Here is an 18,433-nt window from a genome sequence, read left to right as displayed (position 1 = left end):
TTGTGTTGCTTGATGAAATAGGACATACAGCAACCCTCAAAACCAGTATTACAAGCCTGGCAAATAGCATCACATTTGGGTGACGCACGGAATCCATCACCCTAGGGAAAAACACATTGGATCATAGTACGAAGTCTTTACATGTTCCATATTATTTCTACATAACGTTTTAAGATGACAGAATTGTAAACTATAAAGTGCTATTGCATAAAACGAACAGCACTGTCACTTAACTGCTCCTCTCGATAGAAATTAAGGACTTAAAAAAAAAATTATCTGCAGAACTATTTCTTAAAATACACCAAAAGATGGCATTTTTGTATAAGCATTTTTTGTGTGTGTCATTTCTTAAATTCCTTAGTAAATTTAGTGTAGGTATAAGTACTGTGATCATGATGGCTTTAATATATTTAAACTCCACTCATTTCAAACTTCAAGACTTTAAAAAGTAGGTCATGCCTTAAAAGATTCATGGTTTAAAGTATAGAGTTAATTGTTTAGCAAAGTGGATTCCACCATCAAGGTGTATTTTAGTATTACCCGTGCACATATACTACATACATAAAACATACCTGCGAGAGCATGCGCACATATCAGCAGTAATTGAAACTTACCCTGATACTTCAAGCATTTGCAAGTATCCATAGTGCTAGATTTCCTCTCACATTACAGACATACTACTGCTAATAACCAAAGTATTACACAAATTAAAATGTTACCTTTGTTCAAACAATACTGCAGTTCATTATATAACAGAAAGTGTCATCCTTAATTGCTCAGGAACGAAGATAGTGGTGGATTGTTGGAGAAGTGGTGCGGAATGGTTTGAGGCAAAAACCGAAACATATTGTTTAAGTAAAGCTTAAGGGGAGGGGATCAAATGCGCAATTGATGTATTTTTTTTTTTTTGGTATCATCTTCCACAAAGCCTCTCCAACCCCTCCCCAGCACTGAACAGTAAATAAACTACTGATATTAAAGGACTGCAGCACTAAATACCTCCCTTTGCCTTTTTTCCCCTTCTTGCAAAACTTTATTACTGTTACCTCAGTTTTGCAGTAATAAACCAACATTCAATCAACAAAACCATAATGACAGAGATATATTTGAAAACTTTGTAAAAAATAAAACAAGTCAAGATTCATGTTAAGGTACTTTTGCTTTGCTGATGTGAACAAGTTTTAGTTTAAGTTCCTACGGTTTTTCCTGACACATCCTTATGGTAAGGAGTGGTTAGCAGAGAAAGAATGTTTCTGATCTGAACTGAAGTCTATAGTTATAAGAAAAACTGAGAAAAACGTTAAGGTAAATCAAAACTGTCAAATTTTCATGCAGGGAATTCTTTTAACTTCCCTGAATATACAGAATGCTTTTAATGGTAATTACAAATACCTTAAAAGACATTTTAAGGTATCTGCGAGATACCTAATTTTCAGTATGCATTATTTTTAAAACACATTCTGTGTAAAAGGGGGAAAACAGAACCTCAGCACAAATTTAGGGTTAAAAGCAAAGTCCAAGACAGGTAACTGTAAGATTTAAACCAAGACACGTAACCATTAAGATCTGAACCTTACGAACAATCCCTATCAGAAATTTTGATACTTCTGGCCCCCCAAATAGGGCGGAGGGCCCCATTTCTGGGTGCAGTGTCTCTCCAAGGAAGGAAAAACTGGTACAAATCTTTTTGCCCTCTGAAAAGATTCTCCTACTTGCTAGCTTCTGAAGTTGCCCTTATGTCAACCAACATCACCAAGATAGCTCTAAACTAGAAAGTTCTGTCTGCCTGTACAAACCAGGAAGAGAGAAAATGACTATTTTATAAGAAAAAAAAAGAAAAGAAACTAAAAACACTGTGTGATAACAGGGTTAAAAATTATCCCCTAAAATTGTGAGGAAAAAAAAAGAGCCACCCACACAAACTGACCCTTAAAATTAACGCTTTCAATCTAAAAATATATTTTTGTAAAGTTTCACCTATTTTCCTTCCACTGCACATAAAAATGATTAATGTCAGAATGAAACTTCCACATTACAGACTCTTGCTAACAGGTGTAGCATTCTTTACATAAACATATTCATTGACCTGTCGCCATTGATAATCTTAATTAATTCATCGCAAATGAAACAAAAACAAATGTTTTACTCCCCCCCAATAAGAAATAACGCAATACAAATACCCACTCTCCCCCAAACCCAAAAACTGTTTAAGTTACGGTAACCTGAAATGCACCATCCATCACAGAGAGCAATTGGAGAAATCCAACAGGGCTCAGCAGGAAAGATTTTTAATAACAGATTGAAAAACAGAATAAAAATAACTGCATCAACAGAGCCTTTCTTCCTCAGGCCACAAGCCCGTTCTTACTTGAACTTTTTTTTTTTTTTTAAATGGCATTTTGGCCACTAAAACCAATCCAGAACATTATTAAAAGTTAAAAGCTACCAATTACTTCTGTCTGTTCTTTTAAAGCAAAGTTTGGCATTACGTCAGTTGGTTTAAAGAAAACAAGAAAGAGAGAGAGAAAGAGTAGGAGAGAAAGTTTCCTGCTTGTATAAACTAAACCACCAGGGAAGGTGTCTAGCCACTTGTAAAGTATTTACTGCAGGTTTTTAAAGAGCTAGAAACATTTTAAAAATTAAAAGTTTTCTTTCTCATTTTTAATGAAATGTACTTAGCAACGGAAAGCGTTATCTTTCATGTCTTTCTTTGGGATATTTCGATGCTACTTGTATTTCAATCAGAGCTTTGAGTCAGAAAATGATTTCCACTGATGCTTCAAATGTGAAGGGCATAGATAATTTTATCTTCATTTTTGCTACCTGGATTTGTGCTCTTAGGGGAAAAAAAAAAAGTTTAACGATAAAAAGTAGACATTGCTCTTATAACAGCTACTGCAGCTGCAGTGACCATCTAGGCTTATTCATCTAACTAACTCTTAACAATTCAAATCATTTTCATCCACAGATCCTTCTGCAAATTCAGCAAAGGGGTTTCCTTAAACCCAATGCTCTCTTTCTAACCTAAACCAAGTTGTACATTATTATACCCATCAGAGAACCAAATCAAAAGCCAACGAATTCAGTTCTCAGGAATCTAAGAGCCACTGAGTGATGGGACTACTCTAAAGGTGACCATAATAGCAACATTAAAGACATTATTTATAAAGGTCATATGTAAGTGATAGAACATCCTATACAGATAAATAGCGTAAGACCTACTAACACCCGAGGATAAATTTTTAAAAGTGGTTATTCCCTCCGCAAAACTCTTTGCTACTGAACAGTGTATAAAACACCACTTGGTATTTTAAAATATTTCCTTTACCTACTGGTTAAAGCTTTTAGGAGATAAATAATTTTGATAATTATAAAAAAGTCTCAATTTTTTTAACATAAAAATTGTAAAGTGCATTAGTATTCTCTATCTGTGATGAGAGAATCAGACTAAATTTCTACCTGATACAGGCTGTAAGAGTTCCTTCATATTTTATCTAAGGGGGACCTTCCCATTCCATAAATCATAACTAGCCTAGTAACAAAAAATTCAGTTCTTTCTCTATGGTGGGACCAAAAGATGAACGCAGTTATCACGTAGATAGACAAAGTAAAACCAAGTCTAGACATGCCGTCATTAATTTCCCCAAATTTCAATCAGCAATAAATAAGGAAGCTAAATGAGTAAACAAGACTCAGAATTAGTTATCAAGGCTATTAGTACTGAAAACCAGCGAAACAGGGGAAGAGAAAGAAACCTCTGTTACCTGGAAGCTTGACCAAGGATGAACAACAGAAAAGCAAGTCCATAAAACCTGCCTGGTTTTATCAAATTGATTGTAACTTGTGAGCTGCAATATTTGGGACAGGACTGTCTGAGTTTATAGTTTTCTGTGCCTGCCAAAAACAGATGCAAACTACCACACTGACTGTCCTGCGGAAACTAAATTAAGCAAAGGCAAATACCAAGTGGAAAGTTGTCAGCCTGTTGAATGAATAGCTGCATTTTACACACAGAGACTATCTTAATGAGAATACGTTTTAATGTGCACCAGTCATGTTCAGTGCATCACTTATTGCAAAAATAATAATTTCCCCTTTAAATCAATTATAAACACCTGCCCCTAACTTTATTAAAGTCTGGTACACACAGTAGCACAGTGCCGTTATATTATTGTTATCAAAGGGATACTGAAGAGGAAAAAGTCTTACACACATGTATTGTAAGAAACATTTAAAGGCTGGTTTATCTATATCTGTGTTAATTTCAAATTCAAAATAAAGTTTCAGCTCAAACACAATCTGCTGCAAGCCCTCTGAAACTTTCAGTAATGTTTATTTAACTTCAAAAAAGAAGGTAAGACAAGAGTGTATTAAAACTTACCACAAATGTACAGATCATTAATTGCAAATTCTATTTCTTCTGCATTTCTTCTCCCTGGCTAGCTCTCTCCACAAGATACACACACACACACACACACACCAAAAATAACAATAATAGAAACATCCCTGAAATACTAGAATCTTAAAAAGCAGCTTTTCCACAGATGCATTCACCTCCCTGCTTTGAAGGTTCTCCTTATGAATGAAGATTTCCTTGTGTGTAGCGAGACCTACCCTGTGGAAATGAGAGTAAACTCAGGAGTGGTACGTGACTTAAAAGAAAAGTAAAAATAATACTGAAAATACGGTAGGACCATGTGTAACTCACTTATGACTAGCACTCTCATATGGATTCTAACCTATTTTTAAGCAAGTATGAAGAAGATGTTATAAAATCCTTTAAAATCTTACTCTTCAAAACACTGAGCTCTAAAAGCAAACCAAACTTCCCAGCCACGATGACACTCTTCTTCCTTTAATGTTACCTTTAAGAGACAAAGGACCAAATCTAAAAAGCAGCAAAGACCCTGGCAGCGTCTAAAATTCAAAACAGTGACTAACTTTTTTGTGAGGAACTTGCTATGTTTCACCATTTATTGGGAGAGTGTCCGACTCCGTTACTACGTGTGGAAAAGCATTCTGCACACACATATACTAACATATAACAGATAGATCAGGAAGCCATAAACATCAGCTCGCCTATGGTAAGTAATACTTTGCCAAGAGAGTATTAATAAAGACCAGGAATGCCTCACATTTAGAGAAATCAAGTCCGAATGTTGGCACTAAAACTCTCTTTCCCCTTTAGGAGTTTTATTTTCACATTACTAACATCCAGAAATCGTCATCAAACTTTAGCACGTTGGTGGCCCAGTATACAACTCGATCTAGAGATGTTTCCATTCAAGGGTATAGCTTTAAAAGGAAGTTATGAAATCTAAGGACAGAGAAGCTCTAAGGCCCATATGTTTGACTTGTTAAGATTAAGCACGTCATTAATAAACTTTCACTTAAAGGTAAAAAAAAAAAAAAAAAATCCTTCAAACGTTGGTATCGTTTCCAGACTGTCCTGTCAGCATCACAACTTACAGGAAACGCTTCATCTTCCCATACAAACCCTGTATTTATTCACAACCCTGGCATACGAAGGGAAAGAAAAAAAGCCCACACCATTTTAGAGCTAGTTAGCTTTTATATATTAACCGGTGGAATATCTGAGAAAGCGGTCTAAGCAAATGAGTAGCATGTCAGAAACTTGACAACAGTGAGCTCAGGAACTTTCATTCTCATTTTGTCCACGTCAAGAACTGGCCGCCCTCATGACTTTTTCTTCGCTGCCCCTTGCATTTTTAACTCTGGCAGGCTTTTCTAAATGATCAACTTTTCCTAAAACCAGCAGGAAAAGTAACATGATGCCAGCCAAGATCCATAGGTTTTAACCTAAGAGCTGGAAAACTCGAAAAAGTGGTTGGAAGCTTCCTAGTTTATTTTTGCTTCGGACAATCACATTTTCAGCCAACGACCAGGCCTAGAGTAAGCATTTTTGGGTAATTTTGTCTCAGGCCCTATCTGTATTTTCCCTTTGTACTTAACTGTCGCTCTCAGCCCCTTTCCTGTTCACCTGGTGCGTTTACGCAAGTTCAATGAATCTCCAAAAGTTCAATGAATCTCCAAAAGTTCAATGAATTGGCCTAACTGGTCTGCGATTTGAACGTCTCCGCTAAGCTTCTCACTTCACTTACCTCACTTAAAACTCTAGCCGTGATTTTCCAAAATAGGATAAGGATGAATACGCTACTATAATTTTGATTCATCATTAAGCTTCATCGCTCTCACTCAAAAAACTTTCAAAGTCTCAATTCTGAGGCCTAAAAAGATATGAGGAAGTAAAGCGAGACCTAACATCTAATATTACGTCCAAGATTTCCCTCTGAAACCCACCAGTCCCTCTAGCCCTCTAACTTAAATTGCTTTAGAGTCTCGGGGCCATAAAACAGTAACTGACTTCCTTGGGGAAAAGGGGGAAACACCACCAGCTCACACAGGTACTAACAAAAAAAAAAAAAGCTTTCCCAGCCACAAAAACGGCTTTGCACTTCAAACGGCTCCCACCGCCGCCTCACCCTCAAATTATTCATGGGGTCTCATAACCTTGGAGTTATTTGAAGGGACAGCGGTGTTTGCCTTGGCCTTTCAAAGATGCGTCTCTCTAGAACCCAAACAGGAACTGGACAGAAGGCGAAGCGCCCGGCTGCCTGGATGTCCCACCGCTGTCAGGCATTTCATCACCGGCCAGTGTCCGCTGACCCGCGACCCAGGGCGCATCATCCGCACCGCAGAGGAAGTCTGCCCCTTCCTCGGCCCCTACGGAAGCGCCCCGGCGGCGAGGCCTGCCACATGGCACGGACAGGGCACAGACCCCTCGGCCCGGCTGCCCTGAGCCGCGCAGGGGCGGGGGCACCGAGGGATGCGACACCCTCCACCTCCAGCCCAGCTGGGCCTTTAAGGGGAAAAAAGTTTGAAGCCTGGCTTTGCAAACTCTTCAAAGCCAACGCCAGTCCTGGGCTGTTTTCCCACTTTGGGGGACCACACGAAGGCCCCTCTCTGAGACCCTTCCGACCCTCCCGAGTTCGCCCAACTTACTACTCTGCATGCCGGTGCCTAACCTGCTCCCCGCTTGTCAGTAGCCCCAGAAAACTTGCGGTGGCGGCGGCCCCTCGGGTCCAACCACCCCCAGCTCCTCCGCTGCGCCCGGTAGGAGAGAATTAAAATCAGCCAGAAAGAGACAGCGAGGGGGGAGTGGGGCTGCGAGGGGGAGGGGGCACCGGCCTGAAACTTCTTTTTTTGGCAAATGGGGATTTGTTTTTCCTCCTCCCCGGCGGCTGAACTTGACCCTCCTGACTCCAAGGGCTACTGCAGTTTGAAGTCTGTCGTTTCTAAGACTCAGATGCCTCAGACCCACTAAAAGGGGGGGGGGGGGGGGGGGTGGAGAGCAGAAGGGAAGAAAGAAAGAAAGAAAGAAATCACACGCGCAAAAAGGGAAGAAAGAAAATGCATGTGAAACCCGAGAAGCCTGAGCTTGGCTTTCTGCACACTCTCCCTCTGCTTTTTTTTTTTTTTTTTTTTTCAAAGAAAGTCACTTTTAATTCCCAGGGCTCCCCGCTCGCGATCGCCCACATTTTGCGCACACACGCGCGGGCGCAGCACTCGCGTCGCGGCTCCGCGGGCCTGGCAGAGGGGCTCCAGCGCCCCCCGAGCCCCCCGCGGCCCCCGGCCCCGCGGCCCGCCCGGGCCTCCCCTCCTTACCTGTTGATTAATCGTCAAGAACACCCTCGGCAGCCCGAAAGATGGTGGCGCGGCGGCCAGAGCCATGAACCGTCTTCGTTGTTTGCAGAGTTGATCTTGGATTATTGGAGGGGGGGGAAGAAAAGGTCTTTCCTGCCTCCCCCCCTTTCCCTTCCTTCCCCCCCCCCCCTTATAAAAAAAAGAAAGAGAGAGAGAGAAAGAGAAAGGAAATAGAGCAAGGATGTGCCCGGTGCCGGGTGGGAGAGGGGAGGGGGGGGTGTTGTTTTTTGTTTAAAAAAAAAAAAAAAATAGGCGAGAGAGCGATGGAGAGGACGCGAGGTCTGGAGAAAGGAGCAGCACCAAAAAAGAGGACGCTTGAGATTGCAGTGAGATCGGGTCTTTATCAGAAATGTTATCGCTTGTCAGGACCTCAGTCTCCGCGCATTACGTCAGTTTCAAGACACCAACACTATTAATATCAAAGGAGCCTTCGCGGAGGAAAGCGCCACCCCAGACCAAGCTCCCTTAAAGAGACAGCGCGCGTCCCCGCGCCGCCGCCGCCGCCGCCGCCGCCCCGCCCGGCTCCGAGCACCCGCCGCCGCCGCCCGCCCGCCCGGACCGGCCCCGGCCGCGACCAGCCGGCTGCGCGAGAACTTCGCCCGAGTCGCAGCGCGGCGAATGAGAGCTGCGCGGTGCAGGGACCCAGCTACCTTCCCGCCCCGCCTCTCCCCGCTCCTCCTCCCCCACCCCCCATGTGGGAACGTGCGGGCTGGAAAAGGAGGAAAAATCCGCAAGCTTTAGGGATAATGCGATAAAGACAAGGACCTACCTTGGGGAGTGGCGGGAGGAGGGGGGGACAGGTGGGGGCCGGTGCAGGTCAGCCCAACCAATGGTCCCCAAACACTCGAAGATGCTCTCCTGAACAATCAAAAGAACTCTAAAAGTGTTTACCTTTTCGGTTGCTACTTTCCCTTCTCGCTCCCAATTAAACAGCGGAGGATCGCGCGCGTGTGTGTGTGTGTGTGTGTGTGTGTGGCCCCTCCCCCGCCCTTTTCCTAGGACGTGCAAGTCTTAGGACACCTAGTCGGTGGTCAGGGCTTGCCCTGCATATGATGGCCAGAGGGCTTGGAGGGGAACAACTTGAACTCTATCCTGAGTTGGAGAAGTGCGGGCTGAGGTTGCTATGGTTTTCTGAGCTGGAGAGAAGCTAGCAAGCTCAATGGGTGCTTAAAGGGGGTACGACAAAATAGATAAAATGGGGACATTATTCAAATGCAGCAAGATTAATACCTGCTGCTCTTTGGGGGTTTAGTAGTAGATAAGGGATTCCGAATTAAGCATGACATTCTTTTTACCAATTCACATCTTCAGATACTCTCATTGTTAAATAAAATTCTCTCAATATGAAGTTACTGAATCGAGAGAGGGGTTGTTTTTTTCTTTTTATCTTTTCGTGAACTTCTAAAGATCAACAATGCATAACAGAAGACCAAGACAGAATTTGAAGTATAGTAGGTGCTAAAAACTAAAGAAACATTTCTTAGCCATTTGAACTTCATTTTCTTCAGTGGGGTGACTTTGGCGTGTTTTTCCTCTAGTAAAAGTCAGTTTAAGCTAATTTTGTGCTACAAGAAAAAACATCTTTCCTTCTCCAAACTACAAAATGATTAAAATTAGAGTTTTAGAGAGGTATGGCTCATGAATCTGTGAGTTGAAGATGAAGTAATTTCCTCCAAAATATTTTTCACTAAATGATTCTCGCATCTTCTCAGAGAAAAGATGAGCATATTTTCAAAACATATTATTATCAGAAGTGAAAAAACCAATCATTTTTTAAAAGTATGTGCTCTTTAGAACTTTTTCTGTAAGGTCTTCATTTCTGCTTAATACAGCTAGTCAGACAGATAACATGAATCCATTTTGTAACACTTTTGTTCCACAATTGTGTCCCATACACTCTATGAGTAGATAAACAACAGCACTTTTGCAGTAGAAACTAGTCAGGTAAAAGAGTCAAAACACAGTTCTACAATGAAGTAAACAGTGTATCCCTAGAGTAGTGAGAAGACAATGAATCTCGTATGCATGGAGTTGTTCATATGTTATCATCAATTTAAACGGATTTGGAAAAAGAGTTAGATTTATATATGGTCTTGCTTGCAAGGAAAATTCATATCAAACTCTTCAGTAAATCTCATAGTCACCTACTAATGACCACCTGCATATTTCCACACTAGAGTCATTTAATACTGTCCACCACCAATTTCCACTGTAAAAAATATTCATATATTAAATATAGAATTTTATTTTCTTTTTTAAGCCATAAATTAGCTTACCAACTTTTATGGAAATATGCACTGGCACAGTGAGAAGCATTTTTATTCAGGGGAAAAAAAAAGGATCTGAGTGAAACATTCTTTAGCCGTGACTAACTAAAAATATTAGATAGAATAAATTTTGAAATATGTATCTAAATAGTAAAACCATTTGTATTTAAAGGGTTAATACCACCTAAAACTGCTGAGGCTTGTTTGGAACTGATAAAAAGCTGAGGCTATAGCATCCTACCAGCAAAGTTAAATAGTACAATCCATCACAAGTATTAGTTCCTAATCTCCTTCTGCTCCCCAAGATTTAAATGGTATTTTAAAAGGGGACGTGATCTTCCTCTCTGTCACCCTCAAATCTAAGGCAATCGTCAAGAGTGTAAATTTACTCATATGAAACAATCATTGATTAAATTGGTTAAAAAATAAAATAAAATTACATGCTTTTGCAAGCACAAAACCCTTAAGATGGCTGGTGTTTTTCCACCTGTAATAATAAAATATTTGACCATTAAGTGTACCCCAAATTATATATTATATAAAAAGTTAAAGCCGAAGGTCTGAGGGTGAATTATGTCCTTTAATTGAAAGGATAAAGTTACACTTCAGGTACTAAGCCAACAAATTCATGGTCACTTAAAAATGTAATGAATGAAGTTTCACGGACTCAATTTTGCTGGTTTGCCTGAGAAATGAAGAATCTCTTCATGTTCTTTTTAGTATTTCGAGTTGGAATATACAGCAAATCAAAATGCTATCTGTATCAATCCATTTATATTAACCACAAAAGATCTGTAGAGAACTTAATAAAAGCACAAATATTTTTTGTAAACTTTTTCAAGCAAATTACTTATTTATTTATGAAATAATTTATGAAGAAAATTTTTACCTCATGGTTTAGATATATTACATATGCTCTTGATTGACACAATATGTTTAAGCTCAAAGGCCCTCGAAGCATTAGCATTTTTTAATTCTAGTAGGAATATTTCAAAACAACCAGCTAATACATGAGGTCATAATTGTTTGACAGTTGTTTTTAATATATAAAATAAGTTATGTATATTGTTTTCCTTCAAATGTTTGTTGATTTGTTTTTATAGTCCTGGCATTTGCATGGCACAAACTGAATTAAAGGAAATATTAAAGATTTATTTACATTTATTATCTTCTGCTGTCAAACATATGCAAAGCTCTTAAAACCATTCTCTTCTTTTACTTTTATATGCAATGCATTTCTAAACGATGGAGCCTGGATGTTAAAATGACAACCTTGCTTTTTGAAGGGTGCACCAGAAAATAAAGAAGAAATTAAGAGAAATTTTAAAAAGCAAACAAAAGGAATAACTTCCAACTAAAATAACTTTTTTATGATCTTCCTTAATTCTTTGAATTCTGGAATTTTCTCTCAAGGCTGGACCACTGATGAAACAATTCCTTGAGTTGTATTAATGCTTATTTATTTACCAAAATCACATAATACACTTTTTTATTTTAAACATTCCTTTCCCACCTTTTCTTGTAGTTTATTCATCAGAGATGCAAACAGGGATTAGTAGTTAAGCACAAACATACTTGTCTTACATTTTCAACCTTTTAGCACATAACTTACTTACAGTCCCCGTGCCTGTAATCACAATGATTTTACCTGATGGAACACGTATTTCAGAAATGTAATCCAACTGTTTACTCTAACACGTCATAAATTGCAATTCCTTTCAGAAACCTCAAAGATTGACAACCCTTGGTCCTAAATGCCAACTGCTTTACCACATACTATCAAGAAAATATTTATGTATTATTTGCTCTCAAGTCCGTACTATATCATGGGAAATGGAAGACCATTTTGCCTCCCAGCATATCAGAAGCAATTATGGAAACAGGCGGCCTTCCTTCAGACTGAGACTGAAGCAACAATGTGTGTATCAAAGGTGAACTTCCCTGAGTCCCTTTCTTCTTGCAATCACACACCACTCAACCTTTAAAAAACAAAAAACAAAAAAAACCCTCTTATGCGCAAATTATGATCATTTTCCAAACTACCTATTTCTGAACACCTCTGGGTGAATTTATTAAAGATAAATTCAGCTTTAAATAGCCTATATCTGGTTTTCAAATTCACACTTACACTTGCCAATCCTCCCCCTGCAATATCAGGCAACTGCCTAGTTAAACAGATGGGCCTTGCAGCCCACCCTAAAAGCCAACAAACATGGGCTTTATTTAATTAAAAGAGGAAACAAATTTCTGAGGTGTGGACACACACACACATACACAGCATGCATACATGCACATGAACACACACACACACACACACACACACACAATCCCTGTCTGGGTGCCTGAGAATAATAATAACATTTCTTGCTTTTTCATTAGTTTTTATGAATGTCCAACTGTATACTATCCATTGGATTGAAAGTAGAATAATATAGGCTAGCTCAGCACTGTCTATCCAAACCCACCCGGTGCGGGAAACAGCTGGACTCACTTCCCTTCTCTCACATCAGAGAGAAGTTTACATCTGAATGAACCCAGATCTACTATCTGACCCTGAAAACTAGGTGTTTTCCAATTTTCTCCGTATTTCTAACTTCTGCTCTCAGATCTTCTGCTGTAACACTTTTTCATCCCATTCACTCATCCAATTTTGTGCAGTTAATATTCTAAGCTGTATATACACAAGCCCAACACCAAATTTTGCCTAAATATCAGATGGAAATATTCCACTGGACATTCAAACTTGTGAATCTGAATGGTAGGATACATGTCAAATATCACAATTTAGGAAGAGGAGGCTATGAACAAGAGACAACATGGAAGGAGGAAGGAAATAGACAAACCCTATCTCTGTTAAAGGCATGAGTCATCCTGACCAGAAACCTCAGACATTTGACATCTTTGGCAATACCCACCACCCCACAGGCCCCACATCCAATCAGTTACCCAGTCTTCCCATTGTTCCCTTTCTAAAGGCTTTTGTACCTCTTACTGCCTTTATTCCATCCACATGGACTCTTCCCAAATTAAAACATCATTATCTCTCCCAAGACATCCCTTGGAGCCTTTCCCCCTTCTCTCTCACCCTCTGTTCATTATTATACAGAGCTAGCAAGTCAGATCACCTCCCTTCAGCACTTTTTATTCCGCATGACAAAAATCCCAGGACTCCCAACTGCCAAAGGAGTAACACTGGGGGGCTGAGGGCATTCATGTTCTCATAACCCAGTCCTAAACCCTTTTCTGGCCTCATTCTTCACTCCGTTCTTCCATGCTCTCCTGACCCACTGACTGAGCCCTTCCCCAGATCCATCTGACATTTCAAATGCTTGTTTTATCCTTAGTGCCTCCTTCTACTCAGAAGAATTTGAGGGACCCTTTCCTTCTAGCTCTCCATGCTGAACACCTTCTCTTCTTCCAAGATCAGACTCAGATCCTACCTTTTGCTTGAAGCCTTCCCAAATTCCAAATGACAATCAGCAATGCAGGAAGTGAGCTTCCATTGGACTTGCTTCTCTCTCCAGGTAGTAATGCATCGTGGTGAATGGTATGATGCTGTTTGTTGACCTAACCACCCCCTAAACTGTAAGATTCTTGAGGGCAGAAGACCATCAGATCGTAGGTATTCAGAAACATCTGTTAAATTGAATTTGGAGGTTGGAACAGGCTCTTTACATTTTACTTAGACACTATGGAGTGCAAGTTTCAAATGCTCCATGTGGCCTTTTCTTCCTTTCTTTCTGTTCTTTTTTCCCTTAATACATATGGTCTGATGTATTATGTGCCAACTGAAGCTTCAGGGTGGTCTTCATCTCGGCAGCATATTTTTGGCATTGTATCAGAGAAGACGTTTGTCCTCTTCTGAAATATTGTCCTCATTATCGTTAACTTTGGATTCATAATTCTATGTTGCTCTAAAAATAGTGAATTAGATTGTCTTTAACTAAATCCTAGGCATTAAAATGTGGGGGTATAGAAAATGAACTTGAAAGCTGAGAATTTTTTAGATGGGAAGAGATTATTTGTAGTTTTAGAAATTATAAGTATATATTAGGAAAACTATAAAAGTGAGGTAGAGATAACTATTTAAGCATTAACAGTATTTTTTCTCTTTATTTTATAACATAAAAATATTGAATCATTTTAATATACATCAAATCTACCAATAGCTATTAATTTTGCAGATATTAAATTATCAAACACTTATGTGTTACTTAATCAGGGTAAAAGAGTCAAACATCAAGGTTCTCACAGGGATCATGTTTCACATGGTTACATGAATCCCATGGAAGTGTGTGTGAGCATGTGTGCATGTGTGTGTGCATGTGAGTGTGTGTGCATGTGAGCATGTGTGCATGTGTGAGCATGTGTGAGCATGTGTGCATGTGTGTGTACATGTGCACGTGTCTATGAGTATGTGAAAGTGAGTGAAAATCGCTCAGTTGTGTCCAACTCTTTGCAACCCCATGGACTATACAGTCCATGAAATTCTCCAGGCCAGAATATTGGAATGGGTAGCCTTTCCCTTCTCCAGAAGATCTTCCCAACTCAGGGATCAAACCCAGGTCTCTCACATTGCAGGTGGATTCTTTACCAGCTGAGCCACCAGGGAAGCCCCCATCTGGTAAATGAAAACTTCCATTTAGTTAACATTCCATCTTGGTGTTCACACAATTGATTCATCCTTGGTGTATCTAGACAATTTGAAGGGCCTGGTCTATAGATATCTATGTAGACATGGCCAAATGATCCAATGAGAAGTATCATTTCGACTCCAAACTTTGTTCATCAGAACTAACTTGTATGCTGCTCGGAAGACAGAAGATGATCCACTTCTGGAAAGCAACAACGCTTCACTTTTTCTGTGCTTTATACCATGAGAAACAGACCACTCCGTCCCCCTGGGCTTCCTTGCCTTCTGGATTCTGGAGGGATTTGACCAATGACATCATCAACTCAAAGAAATGAGAGCAGAGACAATCAGGGAACAATCAATTATTCTTTCGACTCTATCCTGCCTGGCACCCCTGTACCATGGATACAGTCCCGTAGTGTTCTGGTAAAAAGCCCTCCCACTCTGACTGCTTGTGATTTTAGGCCCAGGTGTTACTGCTTCTAGTGGGTTTTAGGCCCTGGATGTTTCATCATCTCTTTTTAGGTCCTTAAACTCTGCCCATCGGAGAAGGCAATGGCACCCCACTCCAGTACTCTTGCCTGGAAAATCCCATGGATGGAGGAGCCTGGTGGGCTGCAGTCCATGGGGACGCTAAGAGTCGGACATGACTGAGCAACTTCACTTTCACTTTTCACTTTCATGCATTGGAGAAGGAAATGGCAACCCACTCCAGTGTTCTCGCCTGGAGAATCCCAGGGATGGGGGAGCCTGGTGGGCTGCCATCTATGGGGTCACACAGAGTCAGACACAACTGAAGTGACTTAGCAGCAGCAGCAGCAAACTCTGCTCATGACTTTTAAATGATTGTTCATTAAATACTTTTCAAATTTTTCTTTGAGTATCCCTCGTGTTATCTTCCTGGATTCTGGTTGATAAAATCTTCTTTGTAACTGAGGGCCTAGCAGAGTCCTTTAAAATTCAATAAATTATAATTCAAAAAGTTAAACAAATGTATGTGGAGTAACTGTGATATGCCAGACATTGTGTTAGGTGTGAGTGTCCCAGGCGGAAATGAGCTGACATGTCCTCACCTACCTTGTAGATTTTATGGTCTAATTAAGTACTTACTAAATTAGCTTGCGTGCTTTTTTAAAAAGTACAAATGTATCTTGATGCTGCTGTTGTTTAGTCACTAAGTAATGTTTTCGACCCCATAGACTGTAGCCTGCCAGACTCCTCTGTCTATGAAATTTCCCAAGCAAGAATACTGAATTGGGTTGCTATTTTTTTTTTTGCAGGGGATCTTCCTGACCCAGAGGTCGAACCCACATCTCCTGCATTGGCAGGCAGATTCTTTATCACTGAGCCACCTAGGAAGCCCAGTGGGCCTCACCGATTGAATGGAGGTGGGGCCTGAGAATGCAATTCAAATAAGGACACCATGCAATTCTTGTCGTCACTATAGAATGAGAGAGTGATCCTTTGACTATGACATATATTAAATCATTCACTACAACTGTGAAGATAAACCTTGATAAAGGTTGAACTAATTTGGGGAATAAGGTTGTTCATATATGGTGGGCAAGGTCATTTATTTGCAGTGCTTAGACCCTGAGGTTACTGTGTCTTCACGGGGTGGTCAAAAGTTGGGGATAGATAATGCTCTATACAAAGCTGTGATAATTGTTTTTGATCATTGTGTTCTATCGTAGTAACTCCCACCCTCTCCTTCTTCCTTCCTAGCCAGCAACCACAAATCTGCTGCAGCAGCCCCAGCTGCTGGGTTTCCCCAGCAGAGCAGAGCCCTGGGCAATTGTTCCAATTTGCTCTAGTCTAGACTCTGGAGATAGCTCTGTCTGGAAAGAGAAGCTTGGACACTCATAGTTCAAAGCTAATTAAGTCAGTAAGATAAACAAGGTAAGACTCCTGGGAATAAGGAGAATTTCTTGAGCCCCAAGAAATTCACAACTTAGAAATTGAGAACATTGGTAATATTTGAAACTTCTATTTTATTCACCTCTCCCCAAAATATCCGAGGTCTTTGGATAAGTGAAAAAAGTGTTAGTTTCCCAGTCGTGTCTGACTCTGCAACACCAAGGCCTATAGCCCTCCAGGCTCCACCGTGCATAGGATTTCCCAGGCAAGAATACTGGAGAGGGTTGTCATTCCCTTCTCCATGGGATCTTCTCGACCCATGAGTCTTGGGTCTCCTGCATTGCAGGCAGATTCTTTACCATCTGAGCCACCAGGGAAGGGACATGCCAATGACTACAGATGACAATATCATGATCATTGTGAGTAGCTTTTTATTAAATGATAATATGAATTATCTTTTTATTCCTATTATTCTGAAACCAAGTTTTGAGACAGTACTACCCAATATGTTCTCAATATTCTTTAACTTCTTTTTTCAAAAGTAGTTCTGGACAAAATCCTTGAACTATTCATATCCAATTATTAATTATGATATAATGCAGAATATCATAGTACAATATATATATTCATATACGTATATTCACATGTATATTGAAGTTTTTAAAAAAGGAAACATAATCAAAGCATATCACCTACTCTTTTTCAAATATAAAGATAAATGAAAAATGCAACTACTCCTTCAATTATGCTTTGAGTTTCTAATTGCTGTATAAGTCAGGAATCCAGCACAGATTTGAGGTACCAAATTTTATATTATTTGAAGAGACATGTAATTTCATATCTTGATCTCATATTAGATGAGTAAAGGCAATTCTATGTTTAGACCACAAAATTAAAAATGAACATAAAGTAACTATCCAGAAACAACCCATTCTATGCGGCACATCTGAACAATTTGTCTAGATTAATATATGGAATATGTTCTAAAGATGGTCCAAGTATTGGCTGATGTTGTTAACTCTATGCTCTGGGCAACTGCACTGTCTCCACTGCTCAGAAGGATACTATGCGACTTTTAACATCATCAGTCAACACTTAAAATCTCGCTTGTTTGTCATGTGTCACTTCAGTTGTGTCCAACTCTGTGCGACACTATGGACTGTAGCCTGCCAGACTCCTCTGTCCATGGAATTCTCCAGGCAAGAATGCTAGAGTGGGTTGCCATGCCCTCCTCCACGGGATCGCCTCAACTCAGGGATTGAACCCAGGTCTCCATTGCAGGCAGAGTCTTTACCACTGAGCCACCAGGGAAGCCCCAATTTCTGCGGAAGTCATGGTAAAATTTAGCCACTTTGTGCTGGACGTTAGGCCTCCTCTTCCTGTGGAACGACTATTTAGAGGGTATGCTTCTGAAAGCACAGATTTAGGAAGCACTGACTTTTCATTTAATGCAGATCTTCCCTCTAATTTTACCAATAAGAAAACAGAGGCTTAGGCAGTGAATGCCTGCAATGCTCAAGGACACACAAGTGATAATAATGGCTAACACTTGTGCAGGGTTTGTGATGTGCCAGGCTTTAATATCTCACATCTATTGTTTTTTGTTTGTTTGTTTTTTCACTTTTTGGCCACACCAAGTGGGACGTGGGATCTTAGTTCCCTGACCAGGGGTCAAACTCATGCCCCCTGCATTGGAAGCACAGAGTCTTAACCACTGGACCACTAGGGAAGTCCCTTTCAGATCTATTAATTCATTTAATCTGAATAAATATTCCAAAAGGTAGAGTGTTTTCCCTTTATTCCCATTTTATAGATAGGGAAACTGAGAAATATGCAATGACATAGCCAAAGTCCCGTGTAGTCAGGTGTATAACTGCGTGGATCAAGGGCTTAATGCCCCACTACGCTATGTTTTCATTCTGGTGGCAGAATTGAGACTCAAATGAAAAGC

The 18,433-nt window shown here is 40.2% G+C and overlaps 1 protein-coding gene across 7 annotated transcripts in view; it reads right to left on the bottom strand.

Annotated features, from left to right (window-relative positions):
- The window catches only part of TRPS1 (transcriptional repressor GATA binding 1), a 279,514-nt gene extending 271,205 nt beyond the window's left edge, over positions 1 to 8,309 (bottom strand). For 3 of the 7 annotated variants that reach the window (XM_070802760.1, XM_070802761.1, XM_070802764.1), the window contains exon 1: positions 2,223 to 6,995. Coding sequence is in view for 1 of the 7 variants with exons in the window: in XM_070802762.1 (XP_070658863.1) it covers positions 7,024 to 7,033 (10 nt within the window). In the remaining 6 variants the exon portion in view is untranslated. Of the gene's footprint in view, positions 1 to 719; positions 2,202 to 2,222; positions 6,996 to 7,023; positions 7,636 to 7,686 lie in introns of those variants that run through there. The other 4 variants (XM_070802758.1, XM_070802763.1, XM_070802762.1 and 1 more) reach the window with 4 other exon arrangements.
- Between the last annotated feature and the right edge of the window lie 10,124 nt (positions 8,310 to 18,433).

This window comes from Bos indicus, chromosome 14, assembly GCF_029378745.1.
Source record: "Bos indicus isolate NIAB-ARS_2022 breed Sahiwal x Tharparkar chromosome 14, NIAB-ARS_B.indTharparkar_mat_pri_1.0, whole genome shotgun sequence".
NCBI lineage: Eukaryota > Metazoa > Chordata > Mammalia > Artiodactyla > Bovidae > Bos > Bos indicus.
The sequence above is the reverse complement of the archived record's forward strand: the minus strand, read 5'-3'. Positions and strand labels throughout refer to the sequence as shown.